Consider the following 19,309-nt stretch of genomic DNA (forward strand, 5'->3'; position numbering starts at 1 on the left):
TGGAATTATAGGCAAAGTGCCACCACACCTGGCTTGCTCTTTCTATGATTTATTATGTGTATGTTTCTGCATCGTGTTGAGGGTGCTGGATCTCCTGGTACTGGAGTTATAGATGGTTGTAGGATGCCATGTGGGTGCTGGGAACTAAAACCAAGGTCTCTATGCAAGTAAGTGCTCTATCTTATCTATCTATCTATCTATCTATCTATCTATCTATCTATCTATCTATCTATCTGTTTATTTATTGGGGTGGGGCAGGGTTTTTCTATGTAGCCTTGGTTGTTCTGGAACTCCCTATGTAGGCCAGGTTGGTCTTGAACTCAGAGATCCGCCTGCCTCTGCCACCCAAGTGCTGGGATTAAAGGTGTGCACCACCACCATCCAGCATAGTAGGTGCTTTTAAACACTGATGGTGGCCTCTTTTTTAAAATTAACAGAAAAGGTTTGGTTTATACATATCAAAATTCACATCCTTTGGTGTACGATAACCACCCACTCAGAGTAGTACTCTTCTACTGTACACCATACCCCTGTACTGCTTTTCTTTGTTTAATCAGCTGCTTTGGGCACCAGCTGGTTGGGACCTTTTGTTCTGTCTCTTGAGGGAAATCAGAGACAAGAAGGCACAGCATGTCTTTCTACACCGCCCCCCCCCCCAAAGCTGGGAGATTCATTCTGCTGTTCTCCCTGTGCTCCAGTCTGTAGCCAACATGTTACCTTACCCCTAGACTGCCCCAGCAACTGTTCCATGGTTAGGTACACACAATGGAAACAGCTCTAGACATTCATTTACTCGCTGGCTTTGGAGTAAGCTGGGGTTTTCACCTAGGACAGGAATCAGTGCTATTTAAGAAACCACCAGAATGTTTTCCAGACGCTGCTGCCCAGTGTCGTGTAAGCTCCTGTAAGCTCCAGTTGGTATCTCTGTTCCCTCCATTTTTTTCTGTGACATTAATAGGTGAGTGGTTTGTTGTTGTTTGTGTGTGTGTGTGTGTGTGTGTGTGTGTGTGTGTGTGTGTGTGTGTGTGGTGTACACTGTCACTGTCTTCAGACACACCAGAAGAGGGCATTGGATCCCATTACAGATGGTTGTGAGCCACCATGTGGTTGCTGGGATTTGAACTCAGGACCTCTGGAAGAGCAGCCAGTGCTCCTAAACACTGAGCCATCTCTCCAGCCCATGAATCAGTTTTCTTTTTCTACCATGTGGGTCCCAGGGATTAGATTCTGGCTGTCAGGCTTTGTGATAAAAATGCCTTTACCAGCCTAGCTATGCCACTGATCCCGTGTTCTCAGCAAGGCTTTCACATGAGTCTGCATGAGTCATGTAACCTAAAAATAGTCTCTCAGGGGCTGGAGAGATGGTTCAGTGGTTAAGAGCACTGACTACTCTTCCAGAGGTCCTGAGTTCAATTCCCAGCAACCACATGGTGGCTCACAATCATCTGTAATGGGATCCGATGTCCTCTTCTGCTGTGTTGGAAGACAGCTACAGTGAACTCATATAAAATAAATCATTAAAAAAATAGTCTTATCAGTGTTTGGCTCATCCTTCCATTCCCTTAACTATGACATTAAAGCTTTGACATTTTTCCCTTTGATAAGTTTTGCTTTCCCCCCACCACAGGGTCTTAGTATGTAGACCTGGGTGGCCTAGAGCTCCCGATGTAGACCAGGCTGGCTTCAGCTTCATGAAGCTTCCATCTGTCTGCCTCCTGAGTACTGGGATTAAAGGGGCGAACCACCATGCCTGGTGTTTGACTCTTAGGCTATGGTTCTCTCTAAATTTTTATGTGAAGTCTGAGGTATGGGCCAAGATGTTTTAAGTCTTTTACATGTTGCTAGCTCCAACACCGTGAATGGCTACTACCTCCTCACTGAACTACTTACTTAACTGCAGATAAAGAAAACCCCCTGCCCAAGGGTGTGGCCCGGGGACCTGGGCTCGTCAGGTTCTACACCCAGGATGTGGATGCTGTTTCTGAACAGTTGTGTGTTTCTATCATTTTATAAGACACCGACAACACCAGCCTTGGCTAGCATAGCTGGGATGAACTCTGTCCTCTGGTCATGGCATCTGCCTTAACCTCAGCCACAGGGAAGGAGGGATTGAAGTGCCACCCCACCCCCACCCCGACTTCACCAACAGTCACTAGAGAAAGGCCACTCTTCAGTGGGACACTGCCATGCGCTTTTCCCTGCTCCTGCAACCCCAATGGAACCACTTGACTCACCAGCTGAAGCGATGTGAAAACCTGGGGTCCACAGAAAGATTTCCAAGAAAAGCCACGCTGTAGGAGTTGTTAAGAGGTAACGCTTTGGGGTTGGGGATTTAGCTCAGTGGTAGAGCGCTTGCCTAGGAAGCGCAAGGCCCTGCATTAGACACAACTGAACACCTGTGGAGACTCTGATGGGATTTGGAAAGACACCTCTCAGGCCATGATCACCGCTCGCTCGGCCTGGAGCAGCTCGACCACAGTGTCTGTTCAGAGTATCCTGGCCCCTTGCGGGTGAGGGCGAAGCAGCACCGTTGAGAAGCTCCACCAAACACTTGGGGAGGAGACACCTGCTCTACTCAGGAAAACAAGTCCTCAAGGTGTGACTAATAATAATGAATAATAATAATAGTGACTAATTAATGATAGTAATAATAAATGGGGGCTGGAGAGATGCCTCGGCGGTTAAGAGAGCACTGACTGCTCTTCCAGAGGTCCTGAGTTCAAATCCCAGCAACCACATGGTGGCTCACAACCATCTGTAGTGGGGTCCGCTACCCTCTCCTGCTGTGTCGGAAGACAGCTACAGTGTACTGACGTAAATAACATCTCTTAAACAAAAGTGGCACAGGCTGTGTAAACATCTGCATTTATTGAGAAAGTGCATGGCGCAGCTTCACAGGCTCTTCTGAGATGGACAGGAAGGTTCATCTAGACGAGACTCTCCCGTGTGCTGGAGAAAACTGTGGCAAGTTGTGCATCCAGAGTTGGGCCCCACAGGGGCTGACACTGGCAATGGCCACAGGGCACTTGGCTGAGGAAGCTGAGAACGAGGCCTTCTGGGCCACAGGCACCTTTCCAGCACCCTGTCCTCAAGGCTGTCGCTCCCAGCTAATTTGACCTCCATAAGGAAGGAAAGGAGATCAGAACATAACTGTGAACCAAGTCAGTGTTTCTAACCCTTATCAAGTGCTCATTTCTGAGGGTCAGCCCAACAAGGCTTGCCCAGGGTACCCAGCTGCAGCCTTGCTACCTGCCATCTGTCACCATAGGAGTTCAAGTCCATACGATCGTTGCCAGCTCCTAGCAATGGGACAGGCCCGCCTGGGACTGAGGTAGCCTGGGAGTTGGCCTCAGTGTTCAGCCTCCTAGAGACAGAGCAGCATGGGGCAGAGGGACTGTGGTCAGCAGCCCTGGGGAAGTACTGCCCTGCAGATGTACTGCACAAAGCGGGAAACCTCTGAGGCGGTCTTCAGCTATGGACAGACTGCTAAGAAGGTCTGTGTGGGTCTTGCCAGGAGGAGAGAAGTCAATCTCAGGGGCATGGCCAGAGTCACTTCCCAAGAAGCAGTGGATGTGCAGACATCTTCTGAGGCACTAGTTGACCATATTTTTCACACTTCCAGGTTGGCTGGTTAGCACTCAGGGCCCATATGTCTTCTTCAGTGACTGTTCTGAGCACTGGGAGGTCCATCCAGGGATCACCTGGCTCAAAGACCGCTGTACCAGTTTCCTAGGTGAAAGGAAGGGGCCAGAGGGGCAAAAGAACAGCCAGAAGACACCCACGGAACACTCCATGGTGAACTCCATATGAGGGCCAGGGGGGACTCTGTACAGCGGGGCCCAGAAAGTCACATGTTTAAAAATGCAAAAGCGGATGGCTCTGAAACTGGAGGCTCTGTGGTCACCTTCTGCAAATCTGCCTGGAAGCTGGGGCAGGGCAGGCGGGTGCAAGCTACCAGCTCCATGCCAGCAAACAGAGAGTTGGGGCTCCACGGGCACGGACTGGAGCTATCCTTTGGGGTGTCTGTGTTCTCCAGCCTCTGTTCAGATCCTGTCCCTGGTTCACTAGAACATACCAATTGGGTTCTGAGCTCACCGGGATCCTGCAGAGCAGGAGGTAAGGTATCTGGGGATGGAGTGGGCACAGGACTCCTGGGCACAACTGCGGTGGAACTAAGAGGCTGGAGGAAGACTTGGCTCCCAGGGGGAGGCACAGGGCTGGTCAGCAGATCAGCTGGGCCCACAACAGCAGCTGCAGAGTTGGGCTGGGCACAGGGCCTTAGGGTAGGGAACTGTTGTCCACAGGAGGCTTCCAAGTGTCTCAGGATCTGGAGGAAAACGGGAAGGAGTTGGGGGTTCCTGTTTATTGCTAGAAACAGTGAGGGGCAAGGCTAATTGTTTTTTAGCACAGGCAGGTACCCAGAGTCACGACATGGCATGACACAAGTCCCCCTGAACAGATATATGGGCAGGCCCAGCCTCAGAACCTCCCAGGGGACCAAGGTTACTCTGGACAAACATTCCTGTGATGTTACCCAAGTTTACTGGGTTTAACAGGTGCTAACAGTGTAGCAGCCAACCTGGACTAAGAGGCTGCAACACATTTAGTAGCAATAGAGAAAATAAGAGACCCTGGCCGGATGTGTAGTCATGCCTTTCATCCCAGTACTTGGGAGGCAGAGGCAGGCGGATCTGGGAGTCCAGCCTGGTGTGTCGGGTGAGTTCTAGGTCAGTCAGGGTTACATAGTAAGACCCTATCTCAAAATGTAAACAATCAATCAATCAATCAATCAAACAAACAAAGAAAAAACCAACTAGGGGTGCGACCAAGCAGACAGAACAGGCACAGGTGAGGAGACTCAGGGCCATGGGAAAGACTCTGGAGATGAGGCAGGGTGAACCTGCCCCAAGGAAGACTTTCTGGAGCAGGGTGAGTATGTGCAGGACACAGGGTGGTGAGCCAGGCACAGGAATGAGTGGGGGAATGGGTGGGTGTCCAGGTAAAGCAGGCAGCCAAGGCACCCATGGTGCAAGTCCAAGGGAGGTGGGCACCAGCCATAGGCAGGGCTGTAGGAATGCGTCATAGGTGCTGACCATGGCCACCTGGGCCATGAGCGCTGAGACCGTCTGGCGCTCCCAGGGCCCACGGCTCACCTTGGTGGCTTTGTTGGTCACAGGCCCAGGGCTGCCTGCACCAAGTTCCTGCAGCTGCTGTCGGCACAGGAGGAGAATGTGCTCCTGAGGAAGGAGGTCAGCACTTCCAAAGGACGCTATGGCACACAGTGCCCTCTGTGGACCAGAAGCAGGGGAGAACGGGAGTCAGCTCTCCACGGCTCCTCAGGGTCTCATGCCACCCTCCTCTGTCTTGGCCTTGGATGAGGAGATACTAGCCATGCTGTCCCCACCACCCTCTCCATGTTGCCCAGGTGGACACTGTCAGCCAAGGGTGCCCTGCTGTCATCCACACAGATCCACGTATCCCTGCTCCTTCACACACGCACAGTGAGCTCCCTCTCGTCCTCACCATCTGCTCACACTCACTGGTCCCGACCAGCTGCTGGAGGAGCAGCTCCAGCACAGCCTCACAGTTGAGCAGGCCGCACCTGTACAGGGAGGGGACATATGGGAGGGATCGGGGGCAGCCACAGCAAGTTCCCTCCTCCCTCGGGACAGATGCACACAGGTGGGCAGCTCACTCTTTGATGAAGTGCTGCGTCTCCTCACGGCTCAGGAAGACACGTGGCCCCTGTGTCACAGTCCTCACTAGATTCAGTTCTTGCTGGCAGTCATTTGAGGCCATGCCCTCAGCCCTGGAAAAAGTACAACAGCTCGGCCAAGTCAGATATCTAGGTCTCAGGTAGAAGGGTGGGAGAGCACCCTCTAAGCTCCCACAGTGGGGTCTGGGAGAGGTGACCATCTATTCCACATACCTCTCTGCCAGGTCGCCTGGCTCCCGGCTGGCACCAGAGTGGCTATCACTGCCAGACCGACTGACTGAGTCTGAGGCCCTGCTCAGGTTGCTGGTACAGGAGGAATTCTGGGAACTAGGACTGCTGTCCATCTCATCCCAGCCTCCTCCAGCCTGCCCGGGCTGGTGTTTCACAGCTGAAAGATGCAAGAATGGCAGTTAAGGCCCCAGGACTTTTCACAGACCTCACACCACCTTCTTAGGGACTCTGGGCTAGGAGACGAGAGGTTGTGTCCTGAGCTTACAGGACAGCTCCAGAAACTTCCAGCACACAAGATGGGTGCTTCCTGCCTCCTGCCCTTGTGACAGTCCTGCCTAGGCACGAAGGCACGTCTAAACCTCTAATGTGGCAACCCTTACCGCCTTACCTCTGGTCCCCTGGATAGCCGCAGGGAGGAGATTCCCGGGGTTGGGATGTGTGTGGCTAGCTGAAGGTGTCACTGCAGGCTGGTAGGCATCACCGTGTGGCAGGGGTCCCTTGGTACAAGGATTATCAGGCCCAGGACGCACAGCATTCACCACTACCTCTGCGGCCCTCTGGATGGTGGAGAGGAAGGTTTCACCTGCAGAGCCTGTACACAGAGGAAGTGGCATCAGCACCCCAGCCTCCTTCCCAACCCCGACTGCATGCTCCAGGAGGGCCAGGGCAACTGTCTGCTCAGAGCTACGGAGGTACAGACAGACACGTGCTTCAGGTGGAGCACAGCAGCTGCACTCTGGTCTGGACTCTTGGCTTAGAGCAATCAGTTCTGGCAAGGGATGTTCTACGAGGGCTGCCCTGGGTAGTCAAAATGTCCTTGTCCCTTCAGTCAAGGGGTACAAACACGCAGGCAAGGATGGTCAGGGGGCTCCGTATACAGCCCCAAGGATAGCTGAGATGGCTTGCTCCATTCTGTGCTGTCAGATACACCTTCAACAGACAAGCTACAAGTATCTGACGAGTAGGACCCACACGCACCACGCTGTTACCACCGGCACAGATGGCCCTCCAGGTTCCTGTCATGGTTGGATCCTTGCTCCTCAAGCAGTACCAAAGGCCAAGGCCAGCTGGATTTAAGTCTAGCTTCTCCTTCCTGGCCATCAAGTAAACCTGGCCACTCTTGCCAAACCTTCCTCTCAGCTGGGCAGAGGAAACAGCACAGGGGAACAAGCACATCCAGGAAGTAACAAACGGGTCCACATGGGTACACTTGGGGACAGATGATCTTGATGCCATTGAGTTCTGGCCCTGACCTCTACATGAATATAAACTCTTTTTTCTTTTTTTTGGTCTTTGAGACAGGTTTTTTTGTTTTTGTTTTTTTTCCCATGTAGTCCTAGTCATCCTGAACCAGGCTGGCCTCAAACTCACAGATCTGTCTCTGCCTTCTGGGTGCTGGGAGTAAATCTGTACATCTCTCTACCCAAGAGTCCTGTGTCTTACCTGTCCGGCTGCTCTCCTTAGTGTAACCGAAGCCTTGTAGAGCACTATGAGGCCTGGCCTGGGCGCCCATGCCTAAAAGAAACTGGCATCAGCGTAGGCCTCCCCGGCCCTGCCCACATGCACAGAGACATCTAGGACACCAAGGGACAACCTCTGATGATGGCAGGGGGGTGGTCACCGAGTGGCATACCTGCAGGAGGCAGGATCTGGGGCGGCTGGGAGGGAGGCTGTGGCAGTGCGTCTGAGAAGAGGGTGCTACCCAGGTCCTAAATGAAGAAGTGGGTGGCTGAGTCCTACCTGAGCCCGCTGTTCTGCCCACCCCCGCCAGCTCTGCTCTGTGTTAGACAATTCTCTCAAGCTGTCCAACAAAGGACAGGGGCTGTGGCTCAGCTGGGCCCCATGCGGCAGGAAAACAGCAAGCACCTCACAGACATTCTGTCGCCCTAGAGTCTGGGCAGTGACCCTGTCCAGAGCTCACCTGGGCAGCCGCCCGCACTTTCTGGTACAAGCTATTTCCATGAAGAGGATCCGGAGGCCCCGCGAAAGCTGCAGGGCAGAAGACAGACGGAGAGGCTGAGCCTGGGTACTCTTTGCTACCCATGGGGCAGGCCAACCCTCCCAGAGGGTATATCCCCCAGCTCCTTCCTCAGGGGGGTTGGGGATACAACATTTAACATTCGCCCTTGACCACTGGAGGTAGCGAAGCCACCATCCACCTCTATGATATCTACTGTGTCTGCCAGAGACAGACTTCTTACCTCCCACCTCCTACCCTCGCTGGACTTGTGCCTACCTAACTGCTTCCTTGGGTCCATTCTCCTCCACTCACCTGCAACACGACCCTTAGCAGTTTCTCAGGGCCTGGATGGTAGACCTGAGGTCTCTGTCAGGACCTTTTTACGTATTATTTTGCACCTGGCTCCCAGGCTGCTTCAGCCTGAGATAAAACTCCCTCTGCTAAAAAGGCCCCCTCAGAGAAAACGAGGTTTTCTCACACCACGTGAAGCCAAGCTTTCCTTGGCTCAGGGCTTTGCACATGCTGGCGTATACCATAGCACACCTATATATGCCAGTTCTGCCTCACCCTTTTAGGGCTAAGAGTCATTCCTCAGAGAGTCCTTAGTGGGTACCTCCAACACTGACACCTTTTCCATTCACAAGCTCAGACCAGTCAGAGCCCCAAGTGTGGCACCCAAGGGTTGTGTGTACCGATACCCACCCCCTGCTTTCCCTGGGCACACCTGTGTCTTTCCATACCTGTGGCTTCTTGGATGAGAGCAGAGTTTCTCCTAAGGATGAGCATGAAGGAGGAAGAGCCGTGACTGCACAGGTAAAGCAAGATCTTCAGCACCTGAAGAACCAGCAGACTCATGGGGCTGGCGGTTGCGAAGTATCTCTCCCCCAACCCAAGCTGGCTCCAGGGACTGAGGCCTCACCTTGAGCTTCACGTGGCCAGAGCTACTGTCCAGGCGGTTCAGGAGGTACTCCAGCAGGCACTGGCTGCTGCCCAGTGACTCGTGGGAAATCTCTGAGAGTCATTTGGGTCAGGGAAGCAGGCTGACACAGGCCATACCAGGAAGGATCTACTGGCTGAGAAAGACTTGCCTTCCGATGACCATGGGACTCAGGTCTCACTTTGAAGACCATGACCACAGGCTTTGGTCTAACCAGCACTGGAACTTTTAGCGTGTCCTGGTCTCTACCTTATTGGTATTGTAGTTTTTAGTGTTCCCTCCCCTCCTCTTACCCCACTCCTACCCCCATCTGGATACTAGGAAAAAGAAGTTGCTGGTGCTCCTGGGATAGCAGAAGACCCCATCTTTGCCCAATAGCCCTTCCTGCTAAGTCAGGACCCCCGCTGTTTACTAAGCACTAAACCCACCAACGGTGCAGAAGGATACTGGCAATCTCTTCAAACAGGTAGCCTGGGCATGGGATGTCATCATCTGAGGTCCCCTTCAACAGAATGGGGAGCTGAAGAGGAATGAGTGCCATGGTGAAGCTGCCGTCTTATATAGGGTAGGTCCCAGCCACTGAAGGGAATGGAAGCAGGCAGGCCTCATGCTGACTGGTGCCGAAACTGCCCAGGAGAGCCTGGGAGGGACCACAATCATCCCAAGGGCCACAAAGTGGAGCTGTAAACAGGCTTTGCTCTGGCACGGAGGAGTGACCCAGGAAAGAGGAAAATCAATGACGGTTCTCTAGGTCAAGATGAGATTCAGTCCCAGCCTTCTATGCTCATAAGTGTGAGGATATTTTAAATCTACCTACTTATCAACCAGCAACAGCAAGAATCTCGGGGCTTTTTGTGTGTAATGGGCGAGACACCAGCCCTCCTGAGTACAGACCCAAAGGGCTCAGCTTGGCGGGCTTCATGGCTCCTTGAGGGGTTTCAGTTCTATAGTCATGAATCAGCATAGCTGTGCTTGCTTACTTACTGCCTTGCCTGTCACTGCAAACATATGGTGTTTACTTGGTTGAGATCTGAGTTTCCAGGATCTTCAGAAATGAAGCCTGGGAAGAGGGGATGGGCCCCGCTGGAGATCGCTCGCCGCCCTTGGGGTTAACCTCCTGCTATCACAGCAGGCGCACTCATTTTCAGCAGCTGCTGGACAGTTTGTCCCCGCTAATCTAGCAAGGTCCCCGAGCGCGAGTGTCAGCACACCCGGCGAGTTTCACTCACCCTATGTAGAAAGCTCAAGCGGTCTCGCAGCGGCGGAACGGCTGCCATGGTCCAGGTAACCTCCCAGTCTGCCCCGCTTCCGCCAGGTTTCGATCCTCCAATCGTCGCGTTTCTCTGGTTCCCCCAACCAATCGTTCTCAGGAGGCGGGCACAAAGGCGGAAACATCTGAGCCTCAGCCAGTCCAAAGTCCCAGGTAGAGTCGGACAAGAACTAACACCAATTACAGAAGCACAAGACAGCGACTCTGACCAACCAGAAAGCAGTAAAAGGCGGAGGGACCGGATGTTCACACATTCTACACCGGAAGAGGCAGGGCCCAAGATGGCGGCGCCCACAAGGGCCTGAAAGAACCGCTCATGTCTGTCAACGGAGCGGTGTGGGGGCGTGTGCGGAGCCGTCTCCGAGCCTTTCCCGAGCATCTGGCGGCCTGCGGAGCTGAGGTAAGCAGCGGACGGAGCTGGGCTGCAGGATAAGCGGAAGAGGGTGGCGACTCTGGTCAGACCCTAGTACTGTCCGGTCTTCCCACAGGCCTCGGCGTATGGGAAGTGCGTGCAGGCCTCCACTGCCCCAGGAGGCCGCCTGAGTAAGGACCTGTGCGTGCGCGAGTTCGAGGCCCTGCGGAGCTGCTTCGCCGCTGCGGTAGGTGGGCATGTCCTTGCTGCCTCGTTCCTTTCTGGCTTTCCTTTTCTGCTGCTTTAGGGCAAGGCCAAGCATATTTTTTTCTGCCAATCAACTCCAGGAAGGGTCATTGAAGGGTGGAAGGACCTCAAGTTAACTTTGCTGAAGGCCGACCCCAGCTCAACTTAGTTTCTCTCAGAAGTTCCTGTGCGTTGTCCGGGGAGCGCCCTGCTAGGCACCCCTTTCACCGAGGAGTCAAGTGCAGTGTCCGAAGCTAGTTCTCATTGTAGCACAGAAAAGATGATGAGAGCCTCTTGGGTCTTCAGCCTATGACCCCTCCACTTCAAGTCCCCTCTGACTTTGCCTGGCCATGGTCCCTGTCAGTTGCCGTCCCACTTACAGTCTTGTGAAGACGGCCAGCAGCGTAAGACCATAGTGAGACCGGGAGACCATAGTGTATGTTTCAGACAGAACAGGTAGGTGTTATCAGGTAATGGGGCTTTGACCTGCAAGAGTCTTGGGCCCTCATCCTACGATAGGTTCCTAGAATTATCACTACTGCTGGTCTCCTGGGTATTGCTGATTCGGCGGGTCTGAGGTAGGTCTTAGCAGCACTGCTGCTGGGAGATGCCAATGCAGAAATAGGACGAGAGATAGGGTCGGGGGTTAAAAACGCAGAGCCACGGGGTTGGGGATTTAGCTCAGTGGTAGAGCACTTGCCTAGGAAGCGCAAGGCCCTGGGTTCGGTCCCCAGCTCCGAAAAAAAGAAAAGAAAAAAAAAAAAAAAAAAAAAAGAAGTGGTAGAGCGCTTGCCTAGGAAGCGCAAGGCCCTGGGTTTGGTCCCCAGCTCCGAAAAAAAGAAAAGAAAAAAAAAAAAAAAAAAAAAAAGAACGCAGAGCCACACGGCATATCTGAAGCAGTTCGCTAAGTCCACAGTAGCCTTAGGCAGAAAGAGCAGTGTTTGGGAGACCTAAACTTTCCTTGAGTTCACTACAGTCTAGCCTTACCTACAACCTCTGACTAGTTTCCCAGCAGACGCTGTTCAGTCTTCAGGTGCTGCGCTTTTCTTGTTCCTTCTACCTTGATCCCTGCCTTTTGGCTGCCTTTCAACCCTGTACCCCTCCCTCCCTGAGCAGGGAGGCAATCAGACAAGCCTTTACTCTTGTGGTTGGTGGCCAGCAGCTGTCATCAAAACCCTAGACACACTCCTAGTGTTCATAGTTTCTGCTGTCTCTGCCACCCTCTCTGTGGTTGACCAGAACTTTGTGGCTGGTGAACTGTTGACTCCATCTCTTTTCTTGCCTAGACCAGATAAAGGTATCCCACATCCATCCGTGCCCAATCACAGGGCCCAGGCTCCCTCTGTAGGTGAGCTCAGGCTGGAACCCCCATATATACACTACCACCTCAGTTCTTTAGGGTGTTTGGGAGAATGTGACATTTGTTTGCTTTTTTTTTTTTTTTTTTTTTTGGTTCTTTTTTTTTTGGAGCTGGGGACCGAACCCAGGGCCTTGCGCTTCCTAGGCAAGCGCTCTACCACTGAGCTAAATCCCCAACCCCGAGAATGTGGCATTTGATGTCTTGCTTTTAAGCCATATCTAAAATTGGAAATAAGTTGCTGAAACAAAATGTTTTCTCTTTCAGGCCAAGAAGACCATGATGGGAGGCTCCTAGGAAGAGCAATGGGCACAGATGCGTTGTACTGACAGCACTCATGGAGACCTGAATGTGGACAGCAGAGTTCCTGGTGTTACGTGGTTCTTCCCACCTTGAACCTTGGGCAGGGCAGGGCTGTTTACACAGCACTTTGTGTATGAGGATCTGGATTTGATTAAGATGTAACATGATGATTTAACATTGCAGTTTCAGACTTTTATGTAGAGAGCATGGTATAAGGAACTGGTCTCTCCTAAGGACAATGTATCCAGAGGACACCTGCATCCCCACCCCACAAGGGTGGCAGGTCTGGACCACAGAGCTCTGCCACAGGGACCTCATTTAAAACTGCACTCAGCTGGGCATAGTGGTGCGCACCATTAATCCCAGCACTCGGGAGGCAGAGACAGGTAGATCTCTGAGTTTAAAGCCAGCCTGGTCTACAAAGCAAGTTTAGGACAGCCAGGGTTTGTTACACAGAGAAACCATCTCAAAAAAAAAAAAAAAAAACAAAAAACCCCAAACCAAAGCAAAACAAGAAACCCTGTTCTAACCAAGGTCTGGGGAAACTGCTCAGCAGTTAAAAGCGCCTGTTACTCTTTCAGAAGACCCAGGTTCAGTTGCTAGCTCCTACATGGCAGCTTACAGCCATCTTTAATTTTAATTCCAGGGGATCCAACACCCTCTTCTGGCCTCAGCAGGAACCAGGCACACATGTGGCACACAGACATACAGGCAAAACATATAAATCTTAAAACAAAAACTCCCTATTTTCATCAAAAGTATTTAGTCTAAGTCTGGCTCACCAAGCCTCTGGATCTGACAGCTTAGCGTAAGGCACACCAAAGACAAAAACAGCAACAGCAGAAGGGAGCAAGCCTCCAGCATAAGAAACGGCCTACGGAGGGAGGGCTGCCCAAGAATTGGCAGAGGCTTTTCTGGACAAAAGCCAACAAGGAGGTTCTCTTTGGACCTTCAGTGAGGGGACAGCCATCCCTGCAGCCTGTCAGGGACAATGGCTCCTAGCCTTCATTCTTTTCCTCCTCTTCACACAGTGGGCTTAAAAAAATTCAAGAGTGCAGAGGATTCTCTGTACCTGCTGGGGAACATGGGAACTACTGAGTCCCATTCTACTTAGGTGTGGTGGTCATGGTGTCCTTGACAGTGCACCTGCCTCAGAACCCTGATTCCTGGGAACAGGGCTAGGGCCAGGGACCATCATGCCCTGTATTCCATGCCTAAATCTGCACCTCCACGTGGCATCTCACTGCTACTCTGGAACTGGCCTGACCGTGCGGGAAAACCCAGGTTTTTTAGTTTAAGATTTATTCAGCGTGGACAGGTGTTGTAGCTGTTACACACACACACACACACACACACACACGTGTATATGTATATTACACTGGAGGTCAGGGAGGCACAATGGTGTTGGAACTGGAATTACAGAGAATTGTGGGCTGCCATGTGGATGCTGGGAGTCAAACCTGGGTCCTCGACAAGAGCAACAAGTGCTTTTAACTGCTAGGCCATCCCTTCAGCTTCTAGAAAACTCACATTTGGTAGATTCCGAGTCCATCTCAAGACATGACTTCTGGGCTCTCACTGAGACCCAGGTGTTGGTGTGATTGCCTAGGGATTACAGATTGTTGTCTGAGTGTTCTTTTCTCCATGTTCTCAAGAGCTCACAGCCCAAGACCAGCTTCCTCAGACTGACTCCCCACCTGCCAATATCATCTTCAAGTTTCCCTGAAAGCTCACTGACTGGAGCCTCTTACATCTCTGAATACTCCCAACTTTGGGCCCTCAGACTTGTCTGGCAAAATGTTCTGTCCTTTCATCTTCCACCTTAACCCTGAGGAGGCAGACAGTCCCACTGCTTTCCATGGTCCTGCATAACCCAGGCCTACTACAGACTCAGCTCAGCTCTCAGGCCTCAAGCCCCACTCCTTCCAGCTGTCATGATTTGAATATTAGATTCTCGTACACACAAGAACGAGACTATTTTGGGAGGTCCTAGAAACTTCAGGAAGTAGGTCATTACAGGCATGCTTTTGAACATTGTGCCTGATCCTCAGTTCCTGTCCAACAGGACATGGAAAACCTCTACCATATGCTTGTGCCACAGTGCTGTCTCGGCTGATCACACAGGCCAGGCAACCTTGGTACTGAAACTGAAAATCAATCAAGTTGTCCTGCAGTATCCAGGCCACTGCTGTACAGGCTCCTTTGGCCTTTGCACCTGCACTAGTCTCTCTCAGGAGTGCATTCACTGGCTACAACAGACGCTTCCACGGCTGCCACAGCCACATAGCACTGACTGCTCAAGCATGTAGTCAGCTTGTTGGGGCTGAAGCCCAGAGGTTACCTGTCAAGTTCTAGTGCTGTGAGGGCCCTCCTGCTGAACCTTTCCTGGGCAAGAGAGCACAGTTCAAAGGTTGCCTTGGTGTACCACCTTATAGCCTAAGCACTTAAAAACTTCCTCCTGGTTCTCCTACTTGGAACCCTGCAACTTAGACCTCACTGAACCAATGTCTTGGCCTTGGATGAAATCTGGTTTATTTTGTTTTTTTGTTTTGTTTTGTTTTTTTTTTTTTTTTTTTTTTTTTTTTTTTTGAGGCATGATTTCTCTGTGTAGCCTTGGCTATCCTGGAACTCACTCTACAGTCCAGGCTGGTATTGAACTCAGAGATCCACCCACCTGCCTCTGCCTCCTGAGTGCTGGGATTAAAGATGTTTGCCATTCCTACCCCAGCTGTCTGTTCTTTTGAGAGCTTGAGCATTACTCCCTGTGCCCCGCTCTGCTGCCCTGGAACAGAAGCATGCCTCCTAGCCTGGTAGCATTGCTACCAAGCATACCTGTTCTACAGCAGAATCATCTGTGGGCAGGCATCCCACTCCAGTAGCCTGCCTACTGGAGTTGACCTGACCCAACTAGTAGCTAGTAGCTGAATTGGCAGGCTGCTGGCCCAGGTTTTACAGGACCCAGCTGGGAGCATCGTCTCCCTCAGCAGTTTTACAGTTTGCCAGCAACCCCCACCCCACCCCAAATCTGTAGCTGTGTTCTTTAAGAAGTGCCCTTACCTGAAGGTGCTAACAGCAGGGTTAGAGGGGAGAGCTAGAAGGAAGAGCTGGGAACAAGGACAGCCCTGCCTACTTTTAGAACAGAATGACCTCAAGATACTCAGGACTATCAGGCTATGTAGAAGTCCCAGCCCCAGCAAGGTGATAAGAGTTTTGATCTGAGGGGAAGGCCAGGTGGCATCTTTCCACCAAACAATGCTGTATTTGGAACTGGTTCTAGTCAGAAAGGATGGAAGCCTGACACCCTCTTCTGACATCCAGGGGCACTGCAGGCATCTGGTGCAGAGATAGGCAAAGGAAACATTGATAGACATAAGTAAATTAAAAAAAAATAAACTGTAATAAAATACATTTCAAGAGGTGCAGCAGGTACACAATAGGGTGTGGCCTGGTCCAAGTATGATTCCACTGAGGCTCCTGGTGCTTCCAGGCCCTTCACGGCAGGGCTTGGGGACAAACCAGGCTGTTGTCCCTCAGTCTCCTTACTGGGCAAGGGAGTGAGTGACAAAACATATCAAGTATTCTCTGCTCAAAGACAACAGTCATGACTTCCTGCTCTGACTCCCAGGACACTACCCTGACAGCTGCAGTTGGACAGAGGGCAGCTCTACTCTGAGCCTAAAGCCGTGTAGATACATCCCAGGGCTTGCTGGTGGCAAGCCTGTGCTCATTGTCCAACCCCTCCCTACAACAGGGATCAGCACGGGGGCCTGTTGCCTGTTGCCTGTTGCTTCCCCAGCAGCACTCAGCTGGTTCAGGAAGACGGCTGGGGCGTGTATCCCCATGACCTCTAGCCTCTAGCTGGTTTGGTATCATCCAGGATCCTGAATGTGTTTTCCTTTAGGTAAACCAACTTGACTCACTACTTGTTAGTGGTGTTTTATTTTTTGCTTCATAATCAGGTTCAAAGAATGTGGATGATAAAAACCAGGAGGGCTGTGTGCCTCCTTTCCCAACCCAAGTCAAGTCCTACCCACCCCAAGGCAGACAGACATCCCTGATGCAGGTTTCCTTCTATGGAGAACATGGAATTTATCTAGTCAGTGGAATCTGGCTGTCACAGGTTGCAAGTTAGATGAAGACTGGCAACTTCAAAGTTGCCTGCCTTGCTGTCAGCACTGCCAGACTGAGTCTGAACAGCCGAGGTGCCGCAGTGCATCACTGGAGCTGAACTGTATGTAGCACTGCTTTTCCTGGGCTGGCTCAAGACCCACCATACTAGGGCCAGTGCGTGCTTTGGTGTGGCCTTGGGGCAAGTGAAGCCACAGAGGGACAGATGCCTAGGGTTGGGTGGCAGGGTAGACTTTCGCAATTCATCATGAAGGACTTGGGAACATAACAACATGGCCTCCAGTCAGGGTGTCGCCAGAGGACACCGGCTGCCTGCCGTCCAATGTCTAGCAGCAGCCTTCCCCTGACCAGGTTCTCAGGCTTCCTCCAGGTCTCCAGACAACTGTTTAATCTGCCGGCTGTGCACCACCTGTAATGCGGCCCCTGCAGCCTGGCGGAGCTGGGTGTCCAGAGCACTGCGGAGGTCGTTCACCTGTACGTTAGGGAGGGAGTTAAAGCTAATGATGACTCCATCCTTTGGAGCCAGCTCCTGCTCTGGAGGAGAGGCGAGATCCCGCCGTCTCCTCCGCAGGTCAGAGCCAGCCTGCACTTTCAGGTCTCTGTTAGGTTTGGCATTCTCAGGCTTCTGATCCCCAGGCACAGCTAGTTTGGGCCCAGAATTCGGATCTGGTCTCTGCTTTTCCTCTTGCATGGCGGCAGCCCCTCTTCCTCTGTGCTGCTCCTCAGCAGGGATGCCAACCCCTCGGGGGCCCTCACTTCTTACCTCTGGGTGAGAATCCTGACTTTTGTCAAAGATGACCTGGGGTTCTTGCCGAAACCTGGCTTGGGCCTGAAAGCCCATACCTGCTGGCCCACTAGCTGGGACCTTGGTGGGTTCTGAGTGCCTGGATTTTGAGTGAGAGTCCTCAGCTTCTGCCCCTACTAAAGGCTGGGCAGCCTCTTTCTGAGTATCAGCACCAGGGGCCACTGCATCCTTTCCAGTTTCCTTCCTCTCTTGGGAACCTTCACCAAAGACATCTTGGCGCTGCCTGGCAACCTCCTTGGCAAGCTGCTTCTCTGGACTCTTGGGCACCTCAGCAGGGTCTGGCTTGTGCACTGGTTCCAAGTCCCCTGGGACCAGCTTCCTCACAGCTTCAGCCACCTTGAGGGCAGCACCTTTTTGGTCTTCTCTCAGCTTACTTGAAGCCCCATGGGGCTCTGTGTCAGAACCACCAGCAGGAAGGTCAGCAAGGTCTCTGCCTGCCAGTACCTTGACTTCCTCCAGAGGGTGCTGGCCCTTGTCTTGGGATGGAGCAGGGTGACCCCTAGGAGCTCCAAGCACAGGTTGCAAAGGCTGTGAAGGGTTATCTTCCAGTGTCTCCCCAGCATGCTCATCTGGGGCCCCAGCATGCTCAGCCTCCTCTTCCTGTCCTCTGAGTACAGCCACCCCAGGCTCTGGCTGCATGTCTGCTGTGAACGAAGGTAAGCATTGTTTTAGCCAAAGAAATGGACAGTTGGTGATGCACTGACTGAAAAGAAACTTTCAAGCAGTTAAGAACACTAACTGCGGGGTTGGGGATTTAGCTCAGTGGTAGAGCGCTTGCCTAGCAAGTGCAAGGCCCTGGGTTCGGTCCCCAGCTCCGGAAAAAAAAAAAAAAAACAAACACTAACTGCTCTTCCAGAGGTCCTGAGTTCAATTCCCAGCAACCACATGGTGGCTCACAACCATCTGTAATGGGATCCGATACCCTCTTCTGGTGTGTCTAAGGACGGGTATAGTGTACTCATATACATAAATTAAAAAAAAAATCACCAAGAGCTGGAGAGACGACTCAACAGTTAATGTTTGCTGCTCTTGGAGAAGACCAAAGCTGCTCTCCCAATACCTATTCAGGAAGCTCACAATGGTCTTATGTAACTCCAGTTCTAAGGGGTCTGACATTCTCTTCTAGCCTCCACATACACACATAAACACACACATAATAAAAATAAAATTTAAAAACAGGATCAAGACTGAAATCTTCACTGTTCAGGCTCTGAGCCTTGAGTCTAGCCCCAGACCTGGTCTGTCTTCTGTTCCCCAGGGCTGGGTTCTACCTACCAGGCTTAGGCTTGTCCTCCTCACCCTCCTGTCGCTGCTGCCGGATCTCCTTGTGCTGCTCCTCAATCACTGCAAGCAGCTTCTCCTGCTGGTCCAAGAGGCGCTTCTGCTGAACCTGCTGCTCTTTGATCACCTGTAGCAGTACAGCATGGTCCAGCATCTCTGCCCTCCCAGCTTCTGGGGGAGACACACAACATCAGATGCACCCCAGATAGGGTTGCCAGACACCTGTGGGACTGCTGGCCCTGTGACCCATGGGGAATCGGTCCTGTCATGCCTGTATCTGCAACACCATCTGCATCACCTCAATCCCAGTGGCACAGCAGTCAGGCTAGAGGGCTAGGCCCTAATCTGGCCAGCGGTAGTCATACCTGCATTTGCTCTCCCCTCAGTGGGTCAGACAGTGGTCAATCCCAGATCCCTGTCTGCTTCTGGCTGAAAATGCATGTCCACACAAAAATTGAGAAGGAATGTACCAGAAAGTTAGTAGTAGGTTCTCTGAGCTGGGTGGTTCTCCTCAACTGCCTCACACATTTGTTCTAGGGCTAACACAAGAGAAAATAAAACCTAAAAGCTATCTTTAAAAAAAGTTTTAATATTTTAAGAAAGTTTCTTGTAAGATGAAGAGAATTTTTTTTTTTTGAAGATTTATTTGTTTTATGTAAGTTCATGGTCGTTGTCTTCAGACACACCAGAAGAGGGCGTCAGATCCCATTACAGATGGCTGTG

The 19,309-nt window shown here is 51.9% G+C and overlaps 3 protein-coding genes across 33 annotated transcripts in view; 1 reads left to right on the forward strand and 2 right to left on the reverse strand.

Moving 5' to 3' along the window:
- Positions 1–2,849: 2,849 nt before the first annotated feature.
- Positions 2,850–10,189, reverse strand: Tepsin (TEPSIN, adaptor related protein complex 4 accessory protein). Of its 7 annotated transcripts, none has more exons than XM_087573323.1 (14): positions 10,074–10,143; positions 9,829–9,904; positions 9,292–9,364; positions 8,827–8,918; positions 8,648–8,741; positions 7,869–7,936; positions 7,581–7,656; positions 7,391–7,462; positions 6,336–6,539; positions 5,930–6,104; positions 5,696–5,809; positions 5,524–5,602; positions 5,154–5,288; positions 2,850–4,327 (listed from the first exon to the last, which is right to left on the reverse strand). In XM_087573323.1, exons 2-14 carry the CDS (start codon positions 9,850–9,852, stop codon positions 3,848–3,850), a joined length of 1,686 nt encoding a protein of 561 aa, XP_087429449.1. In that variant the 5' UTR covers positions 9,853–9,904; positions 10,074–10,143; the 3' UTR covers positions 2,850–3,847.
- A 196-nt stretch (positions 10,190–10,385) lies between these two features.
- Positions 10,386–12,554, forward strand: Ndufaf8 (NADH:ubiquinone oxidoreductase complex assembly factor 8). 3 transcript variants are annotated; one of them, XR_015631089.1, is made up of 3 exons: positions 10,386–10,514; positions 10,603–11,357; positions 12,237–12,554. XR_015631089.1 is itself a non-coding variant. In XM_087574496.1 (3 exons), exons 1-3 carry the CDS (start codon positions 10,431–10,433, stop codon positions 12,396–12,398), a joined length of 261 nt encoding a protein of 86 aa, XP_087430622.1. In that variant the 5' UTR covers positions 10,386–10,430; the 3' UTR covers positions 12,399–12,554.
- Positions 12,555–15,746: 3,192 nt separating this feature from the next.
- The window catches only part of Slc38a10 (solute carrier family 38, member 10), a 49,591-nt gene continuing 46,028 nt past the window's right edge, over positions 15,747–19,309 (reverse strand). For 7 of the 23 annotated variants that reach the window (XM_087572592.1, XM_087572588.1, XM_087572586.1 and 4 more), the window contains 2 exons: positions 18,581–18,757; positions 16,293–17,949 (listed from right to left, as the gene is read on the reverse strand). In XM_087572592.1, coding sequence (XP_087428718.1) covers positions 16,856–17,949; positions 18,581–18,757 — 1,271 coding nt within the window. In that variant the 3' untranslated portion in view covers positions 16,293–16,855. 23 annotated transcript variants of the gene reach the window in all.

This window comes from Rattus norvegicus, chromosome 10 (assembly GCF_021556685.1).
Source record: "Rattus norvegicus strain SHRSP/BbbUtx chromosome 10, alternate assembly SHRSP_T2T, whole genome shotgun sequence".
Classification (NCBI taxonomy): domain Eukaryota; kingdom Metazoa; phylum Chordata; class Mammalia; order Rodentia; family Muridae; genus Rattus; species Rattus norvegicus.